This window comes from Telmatherina bonti, assembly GCF_933228915.1.
Source record: "Telmatherina bonti genome assembly, chromosome: 18".
NCBI lineage: Eukaryota > Metazoa > Chordata > Actinopteri > Atheriniformes > Telmatherinidae > Telmatherina > Telmatherina bonti.
In genome coordinates this window covers 38,477,541-38,500,203 of record NC_136616.1, presented here as the reverse complement: position 1 = coordinate 38,500,203, position 22,663 = coordinate 38,477,541, and the positions used below count along the sequence as shown (strand labels likewise).

Below are 22,663 nucleotides of genomic sequence, written 5' to 3'. Positions count from 1 at the left end.
CTGGCAATTCCACACAGCCAAATCAGGGGTCGGTTTCCACCAAGCCGAGCTCAGGTCTTGTCCCTGCCGGTAGCTGCCGCTAGCCTGCCGGTAGCTGCCGGTAGCTGCTGCTAGCCTGCCGGTAGCTGCCGCTAGCCTGCCGGTAGCTGCCGGTAGCTGCCGCTAGCCTGCCGGTAGCTGCCGGTAGCTGCTGCTAGCCTGCCGCTAGCTGCCGCTAGCCTGCCGGTAGCTGCCGGTAGCTGCCGCTAGCCTGCCGGTAGCTGCCGGTAGCTGCCGCTAGCCTGCCGGTAGCTGCCGGTAGCTGCCGCTAGCCTGCCAGTAGCTGCCGCTAGCCTGCCAGTAGCGGCCATTAGCGTCCATTAGCTGCCGCTAGCCTGCCGGTAGCGGCCGGTAGCTGCCGCTAGCCTGCCGGTAGCGGCCATTAGCGGCCGCTAGCTGCCGCTAGCTTCTGAACTTTGCAGTCCACCTGGAAACCATGGCCCAGTGAAGGACTGCTGACCTGTCCAGACACATCTAAGTCAGCCTAGACCGAGGATCGTAGTCCCTGTAGAGTACTCCGTATGGAGTCAGATTTCTTCTTCTGGGGTTTTAACTGATTCAGCATCTGAAGACGCGTCGGTCCATGGGGACACATCCAGTCATTAGATTAGCTTTCATCAGACTCATCAGAGACTTCCAGGTAATTAATTCCAACCCGCTAGATGGGACAGCAGCTTTCCATTGCAGAAAACTTTATTGAAACGTCTGCTCTCCATGTAGTCACCTGGTCTTTTACAGAAAACTTTATTTACAGGCTTCTGTTATGGAAGCACATCCAGGTCTGGTTTATCTGGAAGCAGACAGGGATGTCACCCTTACAAGGACAGAAAGTCATCTTCATTTTGTCTTTTATTACTGTTAAAACCAGTTAACTAATCTTTTGTATTTAGACTCTTCAGTTGTTCCAACAGGAACAGGATTTTCCATGACTGCAATTAAACAATCATAATAAAGTAATCAGCCTTCACCTAATGCTCATAATTACCAAGCAGGACTTAAATGTGTCATTTTACATGACTGGAAGCTTCTGGTGTGTTGAAACGGTCCAGTGTAGACATGCTCCATGTTACTGGTTCCAGTCTCGCTGCGTGAAACGGTCCAATGTAGAAATCTAGTATTTAAACACATCCAGGTCTAGCTGGTCCAGGTTTCTAGTATTTAAGCAGATCCAGGTCTAGCTGGTCCAGGTTTCTAGTATTTAAACACATCCAGGTCTTGCTGGTCCAGGTTTCTAGTATTTAAGCAGATCCAGGTCTAGCTGGTCCAGGTTTCTAGTATTTAAACACATCCAGGTCTTGCTGGTCCAGGTTTCTAGTATTTAAGCAGATCCAGGTCTGGCTGGTCCAGGTTTCTAGTATTTAAACACATCCAGGTCTTGCTGGTCCAGGTTTCTAGTATTTAAGCAGATCCAGGTCTGGCTGGTCCAAGTTTCTAGTATTTAAACACATCCAGGTCTGGCTGGTCCAGGTTTCTAGTATTTAAACACATCCAGGTCTGGCTGGTCCAGGTTTCTAGTATTTAAACACATCCAGGTCTGGCTGGTCCAGGTTTCTAGTATTTAAGCAGATCCAGGTCTGGCTGGTCCAGGTCTGGATGTTTGTGTCGACATGAAGCCTTTCAGCAGGACTCTGTCGACATGTTTCCGTTCGATCGTTCGCCTCTTGTTGATACGTCTCGTTTCAGATTTGATGAAGTCATGCATGAAGTTCTCATGGTGGATCTCATGAACCTGGTGAATCTGTGTGTCAGCTGTGGTGGAAGAAGAAGTTATGTAGCATCACATATGGAAGTCAAGCAGAAGTCCTCCTACAGCAGCTGCTGCAGAGAGATGAGGGAACAGCAAACATCTGCAGACCCGGAGCTCCACATGAAGAACAGCAGTTTTACAAGGAACATCCAGGAAGCAGCTGGTTAGCAGCCAGCCTACGATGACACATGAGGCCTAAATACAAAGATAAGAAACATCTAGCTGCACCAGAAACCAGAGGAGCTTCCAGAAGAACCAGAGGAGCTTCCAGAGGAACCAGAGGAGCATCCAGAGGAACCAGAGGAGATTCCAGAGGAACCAGAGGAGATTCCAGAAGAACCAGAGGAGCTTCCAGAGGAACCAGAGGAGCATCCAGAAGAACCAGAGGAACTTCTAGAGGAACCAGAGGAGATTCCAGAAGAACCAGAGGAGATTCCAGAGGAACCAGAGGAGCTTCCAGAAGAACCAGAGGAGATTCCAGAGGAACCAGAGGAGCTTCCAGAGGAACCAGAGTAGATTCCAGAAGAACCAGAGGAGATTCCAGAGGAACCAGAGGAGCTTCCAGAGGAACCAGAGGAGATTCCAGAGGAACCAGAGGAGCTTCCAGAAGAACCAGAGGAGATTCCAGAGGAACCAGAGGAGATTCCAGAGGAACCAGAGGAGCTTCCAGAGGAACCAGAGGAGCTTCCAGAGGAACCAGAGGAGATTCCAGAGGAACCAGAGGAGATTCCAGAAGAACCAGAGGAGCTTCCAGAGGAACCAGAGGAGCTTCCAGAGGAACCAGAGGAGCTTCCAGAGGAACCAGAGGAGATTCCAGAAGAACCAGAGGAGCTTCCAGAAGAACCAGAGGAGCTTCCAGAGGAACCAGAGGAGCTTCCAGAGGAACCAGAGGAGCTTCCAGAGGAACCAGAGGAGATTCCAGAAGAACCAGAGGAGCTTCCAGAGGAACCAGAGAAGCTTCCAGAGGAACCAGAGGAGCTTCCAGAGGAACCAGAGGAGCTTCCAGAGGAACCAGAGGAGATTCCAGAAGAACCAGAGGAGCTTCCAGAGGAACCAGAGGAGCTTCCAGAGGAACCAGAGAAGCTTCCAGAGGAACCAGAGGAGCTTCCAGAGGAACCAGAGGAGCTTCCAGAGGAACCAGAGGAGCTTCCAGAGGAACCAGAGAAGCTTCCAGAGGAACCAGAGGAGCTTCCAGAGGAACCAGAGGAGATTCCAGAGGAACCAGAGGAGATTCCAGAAGAACCAGAGGAGCTTCCAGAGGAACCAGAGGAGCTTCCAGAGGAACCAGAGGAGCTTCCACAGGAACCAGAGGAGCTTCCAGAGGAACCAGAGGAGATTCCAGAAGAACCAGAGGAATTTCCAGAGGAACCAGAGATAATTCAAGAGGAGCCAGAGGAAATTCTACAAGAACAGGAACTTGTACAGGAACCAGAGGTAATTCTAGAGGAAACAGATGAGTTTCCAGAGGAACCAGAGGAGATTCTACAAGAACAGGAAATTGTACAGGAACCAGAGGAGATTCAAGAGGAAACAGATAAAATTCTGGAGGAACCAGATGAAATTCTAGAGGAAATAGAGGAAGTTCTAGAGGAGCCAGAGGAAATTCGACAAGAACCAGATGAAATTCTAGAGGAAATTCTAGAAGGACCAGAGGAGCTTCCAGAGGAACCAGAGGAGCTTCCACAGGAACCAGAGGAGCTTCCAGAGGAACCAGAGGAGATTCCAGAAGAACCAGAGGAATTTCCAGAGGAACCAGAGATAATTCAAGAGGAGCCAGAGGAAATTCTACAAGAACAGGAAATTGTACAGGAACCAGAGGTAATTCTAGAGGAAACAGATGAGTTCCCAGAGGAACCAGAGGAGATTCAAGAGGAAACAGATAAAATTCTGGAGGAACCAGATGAAATTCTAGAGGAAATAGAGGAAGTTCTAGAGGAGTCAGAGGAAATTCGACAAGAACCAGATGAAATTCTAGAGGAAATTCTAGAAGGACCAGAGGAGCTTCCAGAGGAACCAGAGGAGATTCCAGAGGAACCAGAGGAGCTTCCAGAGGAACCAGAGGAGATTCCAGAGGAACCAGAGGAGCTTCCAGAAGAACCAGAGGAACTTCTAGAGGAACCAGAGGAGCTTCCACAGGAACCAGAGGAGCTTCCAGAAGAACCAGAGGAGCTTCCAGAGGAACCAGAGGAGCTTCCAGAGGAACCAGAGGAGATTCCAGAGGAACCAGAGGAGCATCCAGAAGAACCAGAGGAGATTCCAGAGGAACCAGAGGAACTTCCAGAGGAACCAGAGGTAATTCAAGAGGAGCCAGAGGAAATTCTACAAGAACAGGAAATTGTACAGGAACCAGAGGTAATTCTAGAGGAAACAGATGAGTTCCCAGAGGAACCAGAGGAGATTCAAGAGGAAACAGATAAAATTCTGGAGGAACCAGATGAAATTCTAGAGGAAATAGAGGAAGTTCTAGAGGAGCCAGAGGAAATTCGACAAGAACCAGATGAAATTCTAGAGGAAATTCTAGAAGGACCAGAGGAGCTTCCAGAGGAACCAGAGGAGATTCCAGAGGAACCAGAGGAGCTTCCAGAGGAACCAGAGGAGCTTCCAGAGGAACCAGAGGAGATTCCAGAGGAACCAGAGGAGCTTCCAGAGGAACCAGAGGAGCATCCAGAAGAACCAGAGAAGCTTCCAGAGGAACCAGAGGAGATTCCAGAGGAACCAGAGGAGCTTCCAGAGGAACCAGAGGAGCTTCCAGAGGAACCAGAGGAACTTCCAGAAGAACCAGAGGAACTTCCAGAGGAACCAGAGGAGATTCCAGAGGAACCAGAGGAGCTTCCAGAGGAACCAGAGGAAATTCCAGAGGAACCAGAGGAGATTCCAGAAGAACCAGAGGAGATTCCAGAGAAACCAGAGGAGATTCCAGAGAAACCAGAGGAAATTCCAGAGGAACCAGAGGAGCTTCTAGAGGAGCAAAAATAAACTTTCATAACTTTTATGTGTATTTGTGAGTTATGTTTGCCAGAGCCATTAAACATTCTTTTCATTATATGCTTTCTGTACAATAACAGTTTACCTACTTACTTAACTACCTGATACCTAAGTACTTGCCTACCTCACTACTTATTACCTACCTCTTTACCTACCTACCTACCTACCTACCTACCTTCTTACTTACCTACCTACCTACCTACTGACCTATCTACCTTCTTCCTACCTCTTTACCTACCTACCTACTACCTAGCTACCTACCTATCTACCTACTTACTTACCTACCTACCTACCTTCTTACCTACCTACCTACCTACCTACTGCCCTATCTACCTTCTTCCTACCTCTTTACCTACCTACCTACCTTCTTACCTACCTACCTACCTACCTACTGACCTATCTACCTTCTTCCTACCTCTTTACCTACCTACCTACTACCTAGCTACCTACCTATCTACCTACTTACTTACCTACCTACCTACCTAACTACCTACTTACCTCCTTACCTACCTACTTAATTACCTAGCCACCTACCTTCTTACCTACCTACCTACTGACCTATCTACCTGCTTCTTACCGCTTTACCTACCTACCTACCTTCTTACCTACCTACCTACTTACTTACCTACCTACCTACCTAACTGCCTACTTACCTCCTTACCTACCTACCTATCTTCCTACTTCCTACCTCTTTACCTACCTAGTTACTTACCTACCTACCTACCTAACTGCCTACTTACCTCCTTACCTACCTACCTATCTTCCTACTTCCTACCTCTTTACCTACCTACTTACTTACCTACCTACCTACCTAACTGCCTACTTACCTCCTTACCTACCTACCTATCTTCCTACTTCCTACCTCTTTACCTACCTACTTACTTACCTACCTACTTACCTAACTGCCTACTTACCTCCTTACCTACCTACCTATCTTCCTACTTCCTACCTCTTTACCTACCTAGTTACTTGCCTACCTACCTACCTAACTGCCTACTTACCTCCTTACCTACCTACCTATCTTCCTACTTCCTACCTCTTTACCTACCTAGTTACTTACCTACCTACCTATCTACTTACCTACCGACCAACCTACCGTCTTACTTTCCTCCTATGTTAGGTGATGTTTAGTGGTTGTATTGTAGTAAACAAGAGTTAAAACTGTGTTAGTTTTATGATCCATTCTTCTGCTTTAGTTGGAAATGTTTTAAACCAGGAATCTCTGCAAACCACTTCTGGTGACTTTTCAATGAGATGGATGCTGCTTGACTAAAACTCTGCTATATATGACAGTTCAGTGGTTTATTTCTGAAGTAACCTTCAGGCTTTTTAATGTGTTCAGGATGAAGATGATAATATCTTCATACATGCAAAACACAGTGGTCCTTTCATAACCCACCAATGAATATTATTATTACTTAACTGTTACCTGGTCCAGCAGGAACAGATATGCTGCATCACATGTTCTTCTCTTCTTTAGTCTCTTGTTGACTCATCATCGTATCCCATCAGTACTTTTACAAATGTTTCCAGTGCCAAACTCCCCAGTTTTATGAAAACTTGTGATAACCCTGGGGCCCATCTCCGCAGTTTGGGGACCACTGCGTTATGTGCACCAAACAAGGGCCAGTACATGGACTAGGTGACTATGTGGACCAGGGACGCAACATGGACCATGTGACTACTTTGACCAGATGACTACATGGAATAGGAAGACTACATGGACCAAATGGGTACATTGATGAGGTGACTGAATTGACAGGGAGGCTACATGGACCAGGTGAATACATGGACCAGGTGAGTGTGTGGACCAGGTAATACATGTACCAGGTGACTATGTGGACCAAAGTCGACACATGGACCAGGTGACTACATGGACCAAGTGACTGCATGGACCAGGTGACTACGTGGACCAGGTAATACATGTACCAGGTGAGTGTGTGGACCAGGTAATACATGGACCAGGTGACTACATGGACCAAGTGACTGCATAGACCAGGTGACTGCATGGACCAGGTGACTACGTGGACCAGGTAATACATGTACCAGGTGAGTGTGTGGACCAGGTAATACATAGACCAGGTGACTACATGGACCAGGTAATACATGGACCAGGTGACTACATGGACCAAGTGACTGCATGGACCAGGTGACTGCATGGACCAGGTGACTACGTGGACCAGGTAATACATGTACCAGGTGAGTGTGTGGACCAGGTAATACATGGAACAGGTGACTACATGGACCAAGTGACTGCATAGACCAGGTGACTGCATGGACCAGGTGACTACGTGGACCAGGTAATACATGTACCAGGTGAGTGTGTGGACCAGGTAATACATGGACCAGGTGACTACATGGACCAGGTAATACATGGACCAGGTGACTATGTGGACCAGGTGACTACATGGACCAAAGTGGACACATGGACCAAAGTGGATACATGGACCAGGTGACTACGTGGACTAGGTGACTATGTGGACTAGGTGACTATGTGGACTAGGTGACTACGTGGACCAGGTGACTATGTGGACTAGGTGACTACATGGACTAGGTGACTACATGGACTAGGTGACTATGTGGACTAGGTGACTACGTGGACTAGGTGACTATGTGGACCAGGTGACTATATGGACCAGGTGACTATGTGGACCAGGTGACTACGTGGACTAGGTGACTATGTGGACTAGGTGACTACGTGGACTAGGTGACTATGTGGACTAGGTGACTACGTGGACCAGGTGACTATGTGGACTAGGTGACTACGTGGACTAGGTGACTATGTGGACTAGGTGACTACGTGGACTAAGTGACTATGTGGACCAGGTGACTATATGGACCAGGTGACTATGTGGACTAGGTGACTATGTGGACTAGGTGACTATGTGGACTAGGTGACTACGTGGACCAGGTGACTATGTGGACTAGGTGACTACGTGGACTAGGTGACTATGTGGACTAGGTGACTATGTGGACTAGGTGACTATGTGGACTAGGTGACTACGTGGACCAGGTGACTATGTGGACCAGGTGACTACGTGGACTAGGTGACTATGTGGACTAGGTGACTATGTGGACTAGGTGACTATGTGGACTAGGTGACTACGTGGACTAGGTGACTATGTGGACTAGGTGACTATGTGGACCAGGTGACTATATGGACCAGGTGACCATGTGGACCAGGTGACTATGTGGACTAGGTGACTACGTGGACTAGGTGACTATGTGGACCAGGTGACTATGTGGACTAGGTGACTATGTGGACTAGGTGACTACGTGGACTAGGTGACTATGTGGACTAGGTGACTACGTGGACCAGGTGACTATGTGGACCAGGTGACTACGTGGACTAGGTGACTATGTGGACCAGGTGACTATGTGGACTAGGTGACTACGTGGACCAGGTGACTATGTGGACCAGGTGACTATGTGGACTAGGTGACTACGTGGACCAGGTGACTATGTGGACTAGGTGACTACGTGGACTAGGTGACTATGTGGACCAGGTGACTATGTGGACTAGGTGACTATGTGGACTAGGTGACTACGTGGACCAGGTGACTATGTGGACCAGGTGACTATGTGGACTAGGTGACTATGTGGACTAGGTGACTACGTGGACTAGGTGACTATGTGGACCAGGTGACTATGTGGACTAGGTGACTACGTGGACTAGGTGACTACGTGGACCAGGTGACTATGTGGACCAGGTGACTACGTGGTCTCCAGCTGTCTCAGGTTTCCAGCTTCGTCGGTCTCAACCTCTCACATGCAAGGTCAACGCTCATCATTAGGACCTGATTGGTCCAGCACTAGGCCACGCCCCCTCCTGTTCAGAGCCAATCAGAAGGTAATGAGAGGTATGAAATGGAAGGTGTCCTACCATCATCCTCTGCCTGTGTCTCTTGGCTCTCCTCACATTGTTGATGAACCTTCTTCCCATCTTCTTGGCGTACCACACGGACACAAACATCACTTCCTGTCTGCCTGATGGCGCCAGCAGGCTCTTACGTAAAGACCACGGCGGAGGGACGGATGAATTATTCAGCAGGAGGAGAGGAAGGAGGGCGAGCCGCTCTGCTCGCTAGCCGTAGATTACCGGACACGTAAGGAAGCGCAGAGGCATGACGGACAGCCGAGCGCATCACCCTCCTTCATCAGGAGGAAGAGGAGCGAAGGAAAGACGGCAAGCCTTCAGAGAAATGAGAGGAACGACCGAGTGAGCATCCAGAGAGAGAGAGGCTGTTTATCACTCGCTCGCCCTCCTCCTCCGCTTTCTCTCTAACACACCTCTCTCTCTCCCCTGTGGGGGTCTATGTCTCTCTACCCCTCTCTCTCACTCTCTGAAGGAATCCCCTCCCCTTTATGATGTCAGAGAGAGAGAGACTGAATTCTTACAAAAAGATTTCAGCAAACACACACATGCGCTCCTGGTGATACTGTTGCCATAGCAACAGCCCCCCTCCCCTCTCTGTTTTCTCCTCAGAGTTCCCCACTCTCAGCCAGTCTTGCCGTTGCCATGGTAACGGCTGAGTGGAGGGAAAAAGCGGAGGGATGCATCGCATTCAGAGTGGGCACCGAGCATCCCACGCCATGAATGTGTGAGTGGGTAATTAATGTGAAGAAGTCCCTGTAGGCTGGATCTCAGCAGCTCTTCGCTCACCGTGTGAATATTAACGTCCTGGATCAGCTGACCTCAGACCTGCCGCTCATCGCATCGCTCACATCCAGCAACTCCATGTCTGACCTCAGATCTGCTCCCAGTCCACGAATCCACATCTGACGTTCCGGCTCCATCCTGAATAAACCTGCAAAAGGACTTTCTGTTCCTCTGGTCGGAACACCTCTTAGTCCCCCTAGACTGAACTTTCCTCATCAGGAATCTCCTGTGAAGGCCCAACCCTCGTTTGAGGACCTTCAGATCATTATGATAACCCACATGAAGCCCTGGTCTTCCTGAGCCACGTTCCTCCATCGGGTCCGGCTCAGGACACTTCTTTTAGTGTTTATACTGGTAGAAACTGGAAACGGCACCAGAATACACTCCCATTGTGGCCATCACGCCTCTATGATGTCACGATTACGACGCTGACGCATTAATCTACCAGTATCCGTTCGATGTCCCGCCTACCTACCGGGTTAGGGTACGGTTGCTATGGAAACACAGATGTGGGGTTTTAGTCGTCATGAAGAGCCCACCAACAGACGTCTTCCTCCTCTTAAGGCCCTCATGACTCTAAGAGGACCCTGGCTGCACCCAACTATTGTCATACCATCAGCTGTGTTTATGCAGCATGGATGATCTGGAAACCAGTTCGGGTCCTGGAGCACGGATCACCAGAACATCCATGAGGAGCTTTCAGAAAGCAAGGGCATCTCAGGTCATTACCGCACATGTTTAAATATCAACAAATCCTGACAAAATACTGTTAAGTACCCATTAAGGTCCCGAATGACCCAAAGCCCTCTCTTCAGACCTACAGTTCATCCAGAACTCCTAAACCAACTCCCCATGTCCCAACAGACATCTACATCATATCCATCAGTGTCTGGCTCTTTCTGAACCTCATCAGAAACCAGAACCCGGAAACCGGTCTGAAACCTCCACAAAGCAGTCAGACTCTCCTCCTTTTTCAACGCTTTCCAGTGATCGTTACCATGAGATCCAACGATGAACCCAGATTATATGTTGGGTTCATTTAGAAGCAAGCGGCTTCATGACCTGGACAACATCCAACAGAACCTGCTGGTTCTGGTGGAACTGGAGAATGAAACCACAAATCAGAGACACAGTGATGATGAATCTGGCTTCGTTCTGCTGCATGACCTACATCTGACTGTTTAGTTGCTTCTGTTACGTACCTAATTATCGTACCGAGAACCTGGAGGGCAGCGTGGCAGATGGATGTTCACTGAACACACATTCACCGACACTTCCAGGCTGCTAGCTGCTGCCCCCTGCTGGTCGTATGAAGAACAACAGCTGGGTGTCATCAGCTGAGAGACGGGTTAGTTAGACGGGTTAGTTTTACCCACTGAGACGGGTTAGTTTTACCCACTGAGACAGGTTGGTTTTACCCACTGAGACGGGTTGGTTTTACCCACGACACGGGTTGGTTTTACACATTGAGACAGGTTGGTTTTACCCACGAGACGGGTTAGTTTTATCCACTGAGACGGGTTGGTTTTACCCACTGAGACGGGTTGGTTTTACCCACGACACGGGTTGGTTTTACCCACTGAGACGGGTTAGTTTTACCCACTGAGACGGGTTGGTTTTACCCACTGAGATGGGTTAGTTTTACCCACTGAGACTGGTTAGTTTTACCCATTGAGACAGGTTGGTTTTACCCATGAGACGGGTTGGTTTTACCCACTGAAACAGGTTGGTTTTACCCACTGAGACGGGTTAGTTTTACCCATTGAGACAGGTTGGTTTTACCCACTAGACGGGTTGGTTTTACCCACTGAGATGGGTTGGTTTTACCCACGAGACGGGTTGGTTTTACCCACTGAGACGGGTTAGTTTTACCCACTGAGATGGGTTGGTTTTACCCACTGAGACTGGTTGGTTTTACCCATTGAGACAGGTTGGTTTTACCCATGAGACGGGTTGGTTTTACCCACTGAGACGGGTTAGTTTTACCCACTGAGACGGGTTGGTTTTACCCACTGAGATGGGTTAGTTTTACCCACTGAGACTGGTTAGTTTTACCCATTGAGACAGGTTGGTTTTACCCATGAGACGGGTTGGTTTTACCCACTGAAACAGGTTGGTTTTACCCACTGAGACGGGTTAGTTTTACCCATTGAGACAGGTTGGTTTTACCCACTAGACGGGTTGGTTTTACCCACTGAGATGGGTTGGTTTTACCCACGAGACGGGTTGGTTTTACCCACTGAGACGGGTTAGTTTTACCCACTGAGATGGGTTGGTTTTACCCACTGAGACTGGTTGGTTTTACCCATTGAGACAGGTTGGTTTTACCCATGAGACGGGTTGGTTTTACCCACTGATACTGGTTAGTTTTACCCATTGAGACGGGTTGGTTTTACCGATGAGATGGGTTGGTTTTACCCACTGAGACAGGTTAGTTTTACCCACTGAGACAGGTTGGTTTTACCCACGAGACGGGTTGGTTTTACCCACGACACGGGTTGGTTTTACCTACTGAGATGGGTTGGTTTTACCCACTGAGATGGGTTAGTTTTACCCACTGAGACTGGTTAGTTTTACCCATTGAGACAGGTTGGTTTTACCCATTGAGACAGGTTGGTTTTACCCAGTGAGATGGGTTAGTTTTACCCATTGAGACAGGTTGGTTTTACCCACTAGACGGGTTGGTTATACCCACTGAGACGAGTTGGTTTTACCCACTGAGATGGGTTAGTTTTACCCACTGAGACGGGTTGGTTTTACCCACTGAGACGGGTTAGTTTTACCCACGAGACGGGTTGGTTTTACCCACTGAGACGGGTTAGTTTTACCCACTGAGACGGGTTGGTTTTACCCACTGAGACGGGTTAGTTTTACTCACTGAGACGGGTTGGTTTTACCCACTGAGACAGGTTGGTTTTACCCACTGAGACTGGTTAGTTTTACCCATTGAGACGGGTTGGTTTTACCCACGAGACGGGTTGGTTTTACCCACTGAGACGGGTTGGTTTTACCCACGAGATGGGTTGGTTTTACCCACTGAGACGGGTTAGTTTTACCCACTGAGACGGGTTGGTTTTACCCACGAGACGGGTTGGTTTACCCACTGAGACGGGTTGGTTTTACCCACTGAGACTGGTTAGTTTTACCCATTGAGACAGGTTGGTTTTACCCATGAGACGGATGGGTTGGTTTTACCCATGAGACGGGTTGGTTTTACCCACTGAGACAGGTTGGTTTTACCCACGACACGGGTTGGTTTTACCCACTGAGACAGGTTAGTTTTACCCACTGAGACGGGTTGGTTTTACCCACTGAGACGAGTTGGTTTTACCCACTGAGACGGGTCGGTTTTACCCACTGAGACGAGTTGGTTTTACCCACTGAGACGGGTTGGTTTTACCCACTGAGACGGGTTGGTTTCACCCACGAGACGGGTTGGTTTTACCCACTGAGACGAGTTGGTTTTACCCACTAAGACGGGTTGGTTTTTCCCACTGAGACGAGTTGGTTTTACCCACTGAGACGAGTTAGTTTTACCCACTAAGACGGGTTGGTTTTACCCACTGAGACGGTTTGGTTTTTCCCACTGAGACGAGTTGGTTTTACCCACTGAGACGAGTTAGTTTTACCCACTAAGACGGGTTGGTTTTACCCACTGAGACGAGTTGGTTTTACCCACTAAGACGGGTTGGTTTTACCCACTAAGACGGGTTGGTTTTTCCCACTGAGACGAGTTGGTTTTACCCACTGAGACAGGTTAGTTTTACCCACTGAGACTGGTTGGTTTTTCCCACTGAGACGAGTTGGTTTTACCCACTGAGACGAGTTGGTTTTACCCACTAAGACGGGTTGGTTTTACCCACTGAGACGGGTTGGTTTTACCCACTGAGACAGGTTAGTTTTACCCACTGAGACGGGTTGGTTTTACCCACTGAGACGAGTTGGTTTTACCCACTAAGACGGGTTGGTTTTTCCCACTGAGACGGGTTGGTTTTACCCACTGAGACGGGTTGGTTTTACCCACGAGACGGGTTGGTTTTACCCACTGAGACGGGTTAGTTTTACCCACTGCGACGGGTTGGTTTTACCCACTGAGACGGGTTGGTTTTACTCACTGAGACGGGTTAGTTTTACCCATTGAGACAGCTTGGTTTTACCCATGAGACGGGTTGGTTTTACCCACTGAGACTGGTTAGTTTTACCCACTGAGACTGGTTAGTTTTACCCACTGAGACGGGTTGGTTTTACCCATGAGACGGGTTGGTTTTACCCACGAGACGGGTTGGTTTCACCCACTGAGAAGGGTTGGTTTTACCCACGAGACGGGTTGGTTTTACCCATGGAGACGGGTTGGTTTTTCCCACTGAGACGGGTCGGTTTTACCCACTGAGAAGGGTTGGTTTTACCCACGAGACGGGTTGGTTTTACCCACTGAGGAGGTGTTGCAGTAGTAATCTGCCGAAGGCATTCCTTCACTGTCACTAAATATGTGTGTTCATTAAAACACATTGCAGAAATGTTGAGTTTTTAACCCTTTAGCTGAAACGGATGTTCATAGATAGTTTACCTTACAATTTATTTGAATTTTTTAAACAATTAAGAATGTTATTGCAAAATTTGTGGAATATTCGAGGATTATGTGAGATTTCTTTTAGAGAACTGACCAAAACTACAACGAATTACTGCTCATTTCACTTATTAACTTTTTGGAATATCTTCAGTCACTTGTAAAAGACCCCACGATGAGCACAATCTCCGCAATCACCCCTTAAACCTTCAAAAGAAGTCATAGTATCACCACAATCTCTCCTTAAACATTCTGAAGTCGTCTTAAAATCACCACAATCACCCCTAAAACCTTATAAAAAGAAATTCTACTGTTACCATAATCACTCCTTAAACCTTATAAAGAAGTCTTATGATAACCACAATCACCCCTAAAACCTTATAAATAAATTCTACTATTACCATAATCACTCCTTAAACCTTATAAAGAAATCTTATGATAACCACAATCACCCCTAAAACCTTATAAAAAAATTCTATTGTTACCATAATCACTCCTTAAACCTTATAAAGAAGTCTTATGATAACCACAATCACCCCTAAAACCTTATAAAAAAATTCTACTATTACCATAATCACTCCTTAAACCTTATGAAGAAGTCATGATAACCACAATCACCCCTTGAACCTTATAAAAAAAGACTTACAATCACCCTTTAACCCTTTTTAAATGACCATAATCACTCCTTAAACCTACGAAAGAAGTCTTACAATCACGACAATCACAATCTTAAACCCGACCAGGTGCATTCTGGGTGATGTGGTATCGAGTAGTGTGTGTTGTAGTGTGAGTGTGTGTACTTACGGTGAGTGCAGCAGGGTGTGTGTATCCGTCCAGGTGTGCGTGGCTGAGCTCGGTGCTTCGTCCGTGGATCATATGACCAGGGCTAGGATCAACAGGAGTCTCATCATCTTGGTAACGATATTTCTGTGGGACACAGATGGTGCGAGGTATGAGCAGTAGCTGTTAACGTTTTCACATTTCTCAATAGAGGAAGAACAGAAACAACGTCAAGAGAACCGGATTGTTTTTAGGATGTAGAAAGTTTGGTTTTTATATTTACAGTTAATCTATAAATTCTGTTAAATACTATCATTACAGTTGTATTGTTAATATCTCAGAATCTTTTATTCCCTGCCAACAAACACCGTGCACATGAACAAAGGTAAGAGAATAGCTGCTTTAGCCAAATAGAACATGAATCAAACTAACCAATCAATCAGCCCAAAACAACCCAAAAGGAAAAACAAGGCTTGCAGGTTACGTTTATGCATTAACACCACCTGTAAAACACCAAGCATATGTCACCAAGAGACACTTTGGTTTGTTCGATGACTAAAAGGATTCGTGGAATTACATCAAACATCTGTAACACCTGGACGTGTCTCCAGGAACATCTGCAGTCTTCGTAAGGACTCCTCAGAACTCCTCAATGACTAAATGAAACGCTTCCCTGTGATATTTTATCCTTCCCATTCACCATATTATCCTCAGGTATCAAAACAGATCCATCAACCCTCAGGAAAACACAACACGTGCTAGAGACAGACTTCCAGTGAAACCAGACCCACCAGTTAAATCAGGGAAAAGAGAACTAAAGTAAAACTTTTAGGGTTAGGGATAATCCTAGGCCACATCCTGCAGGTCCCAAAGGAAATATCTCTCCCTGGTTCGAAAATAACCACAACCTTTTTGCTCTTATTGACAGTGCAAAGCTAATTCAGAGGTAGTCTAAATTAAGAATTAAATGATCAGCACAGAAAACACAGAGTAAAAGTCCCAACAATTCAAAACCTGGCAAACAAGGAGATGAATCTGTCTATACATATTTAGTGGAAGTCTGGAGTTATAGCTTCAAAAATCCTCATTGGGACCATTTCAAAGGAAGAGAAACAGGGACGTTTGTGGTAGAAAACTTAGTAAAGCAAGAAAAAGTCTTGTTCTTAGTGTATGTGGACCATGAGAAACAGGAAAATATCGTCAGCATATAAAGGGACTTTGCTCACCATTCAGTATATTGTCGGGTAATGTGAGTTTGTTTCAGCGGATGGCTCATGTATTACAGCAAACCTAAGTGGAAACAACAAATTGTTCTTCCTGGACCCCCTCAAAACCTCAGAGCTCCCAGATGCCAGTATCCCAAATGAGGCCATAAAACTAAATAAATGGTAACCGGGTAATAAAAGCCCATTTCCACCAAGGGGTCTGGCTTGTTACAAGACAGATCAGTATGCGTTTGTTTTTTTTGGTTTCTATGGGAAAAAAGTGGAAGGATGCCAGAATATTCCTCCCGCGGTTGCAGTCTTACCTATGTGACCCAAAATCATGAAGCATGACACACTGTAATCCACTAATAGCTCAAAGCCAATGGATGAATGGACTTGTTGGTAGAAACATGGCTTGAGACATCAGATTGAGGTCTAAATAACTGCATTACATTCAATCATCTTATAATGTCTTCACATGACTTTTGGAGTGTTTGATTTTATTTAATTAATCTCAATTTTAGAGATTACAGATTAATCTTAATTTAATCTCTAATCACTCATTCTTCCCGACACACATACCCCAACCCATCCCTCCACCTCTACTCATGCACTGCCCCTATCCGTACCCACACCTCCCACCCAATCCCTCCACCTCAACCCACCCACACTAATATACTACCCCTTTATTCATGCACACGCACACACCACACCTCCTGCACTCCCATTTACTCTCTTCCTTTACACAAGTACACTCCTACATACCCTAACCCACCCCCATCACGCCCCCTACCACCATACCCCAACCATACACATCCCCAGCCACCTGCATACATCCCTCCCTCCCTTGTAGCCCAGTGGCCACCAACTTTCCTAAATTCTCATCTCATCTCATCTTCTGTCACATATCCGGGGTCGGGTGGCGGGGGCAGCAGCCTAAACAGGGAAACCCAGACTTCCCTCTCCCCAGCCACATTTGCCAACTCTGCGGGGGGGTCCCGAGGCGTTCCCAGGCCAGCCGAGAGATGTAATCCCTCCAGCGTGTCCTGGGTCTTCCCCGGGGTCTCCTCCCAGAGGGACGTGCCTGGAACACCTCACCAGGGAGGTCCAGGAGGCATCCTGACCAGATGCCCGAGCCACCTCAACTGGTTCCTCTCGATGCGGAGGAGCAGCGGCTCTACTCTGATCCCCTCCTGGATGACCGAGCTCCTCACCCTATCTCTAAGGGAGAGCCCGGCCACCCTGCGGAGGAAACTCATTTCAGCCGCCTGTATACGAGATCTCCTTCTTTCGGTTACGACCCACAGCTCATGACCATAGGTGAGGGTAGGAACGTAGATCGACTGATAAATCGAGAGCTTCACCTTCTGGCTCAGCTCCTTCTTTACCACGACAGACCGGCGCAGAGTCCGCATTACTGCAGACGCCGCACCGATCCGTCTGTCGATCTCACGCTCCATCCTTCCCTCACTCGTGAACAAGACCCCGAGATATTTAAACTCCTCCACTTGAGGCAGGACCTGACCCCCGACCCGGAGAGGGCAATCCACCCTATTCCGGCTGAGGACCATGGTCTCAGATTTGGAGGTGCTGATTCTCATCCCAGCCGCTTCACACTCTGCAGCGAATCGCTCAAGTGAGAGCTGGAGATCACGACCAGATGAAGCCAACAGGACCACATCATCTGAAAAAAGCAGGGACCCAATCCTGAGGCCACCAAGTCGGATCCCCTCAACACCTCGGCTGCACCTAGAAATTCTGTCCATATAAGTTATGAACAGAATCGGTGATAAAGGGCAGCCTTGGCGGAGTCCAACCCTTATTGGAAACGGATCCGACTTACTACCGGCAATGCGGACCAAGCTCTGACACCTGTCGTACAGGGACCGGACAGCCCGTACAAGGGGGTCCGGTACCCCATACTCCCGGAGTACCCCCCACAGGAGCCCCCGGGGGACACGGTCGAACGCCTTCTCCAGGTCCACAAAGCACATGTAGACTGGTTGGGCAAACTCCCATGCCCCCTCCAGGACCCCAAAGAGGGTATAGAGCTGGTCCACTGTTCCGCGACCAGGACGAAAACCACACTGCTCCTCCTCAATCCGGGATTCGACTATCCGGCGGACCCTCCTCTCCAGGACCCCTGAATAGACCTTACCAGGGAGGCTGAGGAGTGTGATTCCCCTGTAATTGGAACACACCCTCCGGTCCTCCTTATTAAAATGGGGGACCACCACCCCAGTCTGCCAATCCAGCGGTACTGCCCCCGATGTCCATGCGATGCTGCACGTCCCCCATTCCCAGGCCCCCGAGGGCCAGGACAAGCCAGGGGTAGCCGCCCCAATAGCCAGGGCCCTCAGGAATACCAACAAAAGAGTCCGGTGGCCCCAGAAGGCACCAACAAACCACATGCAAAAGCTGGGGACGGGGCAATGAAGGAGAGAGGCAGCAGAATGACAGACAGACCAAGAGCCCACCACCCCCGCATCCCCCAGAAGACGCCCCCACACAGAGACACATCACATCCCCTCCTCCTCTACACACCAATACATTTACACACCCTCACCATCAGCCTGGTATACACACACATCTACACACCTACAGACACACACACATATACACACCCATTCTGACATACAGGCCCAAACATTTAATCCACCCTCCAAAACCCAACATCCCACTCACCCCTGTCCACCAAGAAAACACCCCTTCCTGTTCTACCTCCCCTAGAACAAACCACCACAACTCCTCACCCCTCTCACTTCAGTCCTACCCCCTTCCTAACCACAACCCTCCACCCCCCCATACATACGTACCACTACACCTACATACACATTGTGACAAGAAGGCCTTGTCCCTGCAGCACAGACCAAGTTACAACTGCCTATCATACGCACACGTACTGGACTGTTGTTTCCCTGACCCCTGTGGAAATCCCTCCGACAACCCGTACCGGCCGCATTCCTGTTCATAGCAGCCTAAGATTACTGAGGGTGCACACCTGGTAGTCTGGTTACCCGCCAATCCAGCCCCCGCCAGCGACCTCGCCCCACCGCCTTGAGGCATCTCCAACCACTGACCCACGCAAGGCACCCCGCCAGGACTGGAAACCCAGCCCCCCCCCAGCTATTAAACATCTAAGATCCCCGCTCAGGGGGCCACCCCAGACCTGCAGCCACCTGAGCCACAAAGAGTTAACAGAAGCTAAAATTCCTTCTAATACTCACTGTCGATCACTTGACATAAACTGATCCATTCCATGAAACGATGTAACTCATTCTGGCTTAAGTCAGGTCAGAATCAATGAAAACTGGATTAGCTCCAGTCAGCTGTCACACTTCCGTCATCTGGTCTCAGCTAAGGAAGATGTGACGTCCACGCTTCAGCGGCCATGAGGCGGTTGGTCCTGCATGACTGAAGATGTGAAATAAAGAACAACACACTCGCGTCAAGGTGACCCGGAGACTCATTTCTATTCCAAACCTGCTCCAGAACGGAGGATTTAATGAAGGAAAGAAGAGGATGAAGGATGGTGGGAGATAGACAGAGGAGGGAGGGAAGAGACAAACAGGAGGGGAAATGAGAACTAAGGATGACAGGAAGGATGGAGGGAATCAGAGGATGAGTAAAAGATGACAAACGGGTAAAAAGAAGAAAGATGAACAGAAGAAAACAAGAGGAATAGAAAAAAGAACAAAAGTAGCACAGGCAGTAGAGACTAAGATTGCTGCTGGGGTTTCCATGGAAACAAGCATCCCGCCCCCCTTCCTCATCTGAGAGCACACAGCTGACATCACTGATCAGAGGAGGAGCCAACCTCCATTCATCAAGACCCGAGTCTGTCTTCTGGTTCTGTTACCTGCACCTGTCTCACCTGTCCACACCTGTCTCACCTGTCTCATCTGTCCACACCTGTCTCATCTGTCCACACCTGTCTCACCTGTCCACACCTGTCTCATCTGTCTCACCTGTCTCATCTGTCCACACCTGTCTCATCTGTCTCACCTGTCTCATCTGTCCACACCTGTCTCATCTGTCTCACCTGTCTCATCTGTCTACACCTGTCTCACCTGTCTCACCTGTCCACATCTGTCCACACCTGTCTCACCTGTCCACATCTGTCTACACCTGTCTCACCTGTCCACACCTGTCTCACCTGTCTCACCTGTCCACATCTGTTTACACCTGTCTCACCTGTCCACATCTGTCTCACCTGTCCACATCGGTCTACACCTGTCTCACCTGTCCACACCTGTCTCACATGTCCACAACTGTCCACACCCGTCTCACATGTCTCACCTGTCCACACCTGTCTCATCTGTCTCACCTGTCTACACCTGTCTCACCTGTCTCACCTGTCCACATCTGTCTACACCTGTCTCACCTGTCTCATCTATCCACATCTGTCTCACCTGTCTCATCTGTCCACATCTGTCTCACATGTCCACACCTGTCTCACCTGTCCACACCTGTCTCACATGTCTCACCTGTCCACATCTGTCTACACCTGTCTCGCCTGTCCACACCTGTCTCACCTGTCTCACCTGTCCACATCTGTCTACACCTGTCCACACCTGTCTCATCTGTCTCACCGGTCCACACCTGTCTCACCGGTCCACACCTGTCTCACCTGTCTACACCTGTCTCACCTGTCTCACCTGTCCACATCTGTCTCATCTGTCCACACCTGTCTACACCTGTCCCACCTGATCTGAGCGGCGGCGCTCCATAAATCCCACGGCTGTGTTGACGTCCTGCTGGCATCATTACAGTTTGTGTTACACGCGTGTGACTGTCATGTGGTGCTGCAGGCGTTACTCCACACACAGACACACACACACACACACACACACACACTGTCACACACATCACAGATCTCTGCTCCTTCACTTGCAAACAGTAACATTTACTCTCCACGACACTGGGAACCAATCTCTGCTTCCAGATATCAGGTCCTGACGTCCAACCAGACAATAAAAACAAGACAAGAAGAAGAAAAGAAAACAAGAAGAAGAAAAGAAGACAACAAGAAGACAAGAAGAAGAAAATAAAACAAGAAGAAGACAAGAAGACAAGAAGAAGAAAAGAAAACAAGAAGAAGACAAGAAGACAAGAAGAAGACAAGAAGAAAAGAAGACAAGAAGAAGACAAGAAGACAAGAAGAAAAGAAGACAAGAAGACAAGAAGAAAAGAAGACAAGAAGACAAGAAGAAGACAAGAAGAAAAGAAGACAAGAAGAAGACAAGAAGACAAGAAGAAAAGAAGACAAGAAGAAGACAAGAAGAAGAAAAGAAGACAAGAAGAAGACAAGAAGACAAGAAGAAGACAAGAAGAAAAGAAGACAAGAAGACAACAAGAAGACAAGAAGAAGACAAGAAGACAAGAAGAAGAAAAGAAGACAAGAAGAAGACAAGAAGACAACAAGAAGAAAAGAAGACAAGAAGAAGACAAGAAGACAAGAAGAAAAGAAGACAAGAAGAAGACAAGAAGACAAGAAGAAGACAAGAAGACAAGAAGAAGAAAAGAAGACAAGAAGAAGACAAGAAGACAACAAGAAGACAAGAAGAAGACAAGAAGACAAGAAGAAGACAAGAAGAAGAAAAGAAGACAAGAAGACAAGAAGAAGACAAGAAGAAAAGAAGACAAGAAGAAAAGAAGACAAGAAGAAGAAAAGAAGACAAGAAGACAAGAAGAAGAAAAGAAGACAAGAAGAAGAAAAGAAGACAAGAAGACAAGAAGAAGAAAAGAAGACAAGAAGACAAGAAGAAGACAAGAAGAAGACAAGAAGACAACAAGAAGACAAGAAGAAGACAAGAAGACAAGAAGAAGACAAGAAGAAGAAAAGAAGACAAGAAGACAAGAAGAAGACAAGAAGAAAAGAAGACAAGAAGAAGAAAAGAAGACAAGAAGACAAGAAGAAGAAAAGAAGACAAGAAGAAGAAAAGAAGACAAGAAGACAAGAAGAAGAAAAGAAGACAAGAAGACAAGAAGAACACAAGAAGAAGACAAGAAGACAAGAAGAAGACAAGAAGACAAGAAGAAGAAAAGAAGACAAGAAGACAAGAAGAAGAAAAGAAGACAAGAAGACAAGAAGAAGACAAGAAGACAAGAAGCCAACAGAACGAGGAGAGACTGCAGAAAGACTCCACCATCGACATCCAAACCAAACTGTTCCAGCCCTAAACGTAAAACAGCAGAACATCAACGATCACATGAAACAAGGTGACGTCTCATCCAGGTGGGACAGAAACTGACGGGACGTATTCCTAGGATTACTTTAAAGTTCTCAGAATTACTTTAGTTACTGAGATTATTTAAGGAGGAAAACTTTACGTGTTCCTAAGATAACTTCAGGATTATTTTACTGCTGTAAAGACATAAAGTTTGAGCAGATATTAAAGTCATAAATGTGGAGTTCAGCACTGATCTCAGATCAGACGGTATGTCGTTGGACTTCTGGGTCTGTAGGCGAGTCTCTGAGCCAGCAGGTCTAGACATGGACTTGACTGGTTTCTTGTGAACTGGGTTCTGTAGGAAACCGTCTCTGATCAGATCTGGTCTTCAGTCCTGGATCAGAACTTGTTTAGGAAGGTTTCCTCCTCAGAGATCGGTTTTACCGATCAGTTCCTGAAGGGGACTTTCTGGGTTCCAGCATGTTGGAACTAGATGGAACCGGACCT

The 22,663-nt window shown here is 47.7% G+C and overlaps 1 protein-coding gene across 2 annotated transcripts in view; it reads right to left on the bottom strand.

The window, feature by feature from the left end:
• Positions 1 to 22,663, bottom strand: part of LOC306769438 (disks large homolog 4-like) — a gene marked incomplete at both ends in the record, with an annotated part of 206,243 nt that overhangs the window by 114,795 nt on the left and 68,785 nt on the right. For both annotated transcript variants that reach the window (XM_079258043.1, XM_079258042.1), the window contains one exon: positions 14,803 to 14,925. In XM_079258043.1, coding sequence (XP_079114169.1) covers positions 14,803 to 14,925 — 123 coding nt within the window. The remainder of the gene's footprint in view (positions 1 to 14,802; positions 14,926 to 22,663) is intronic.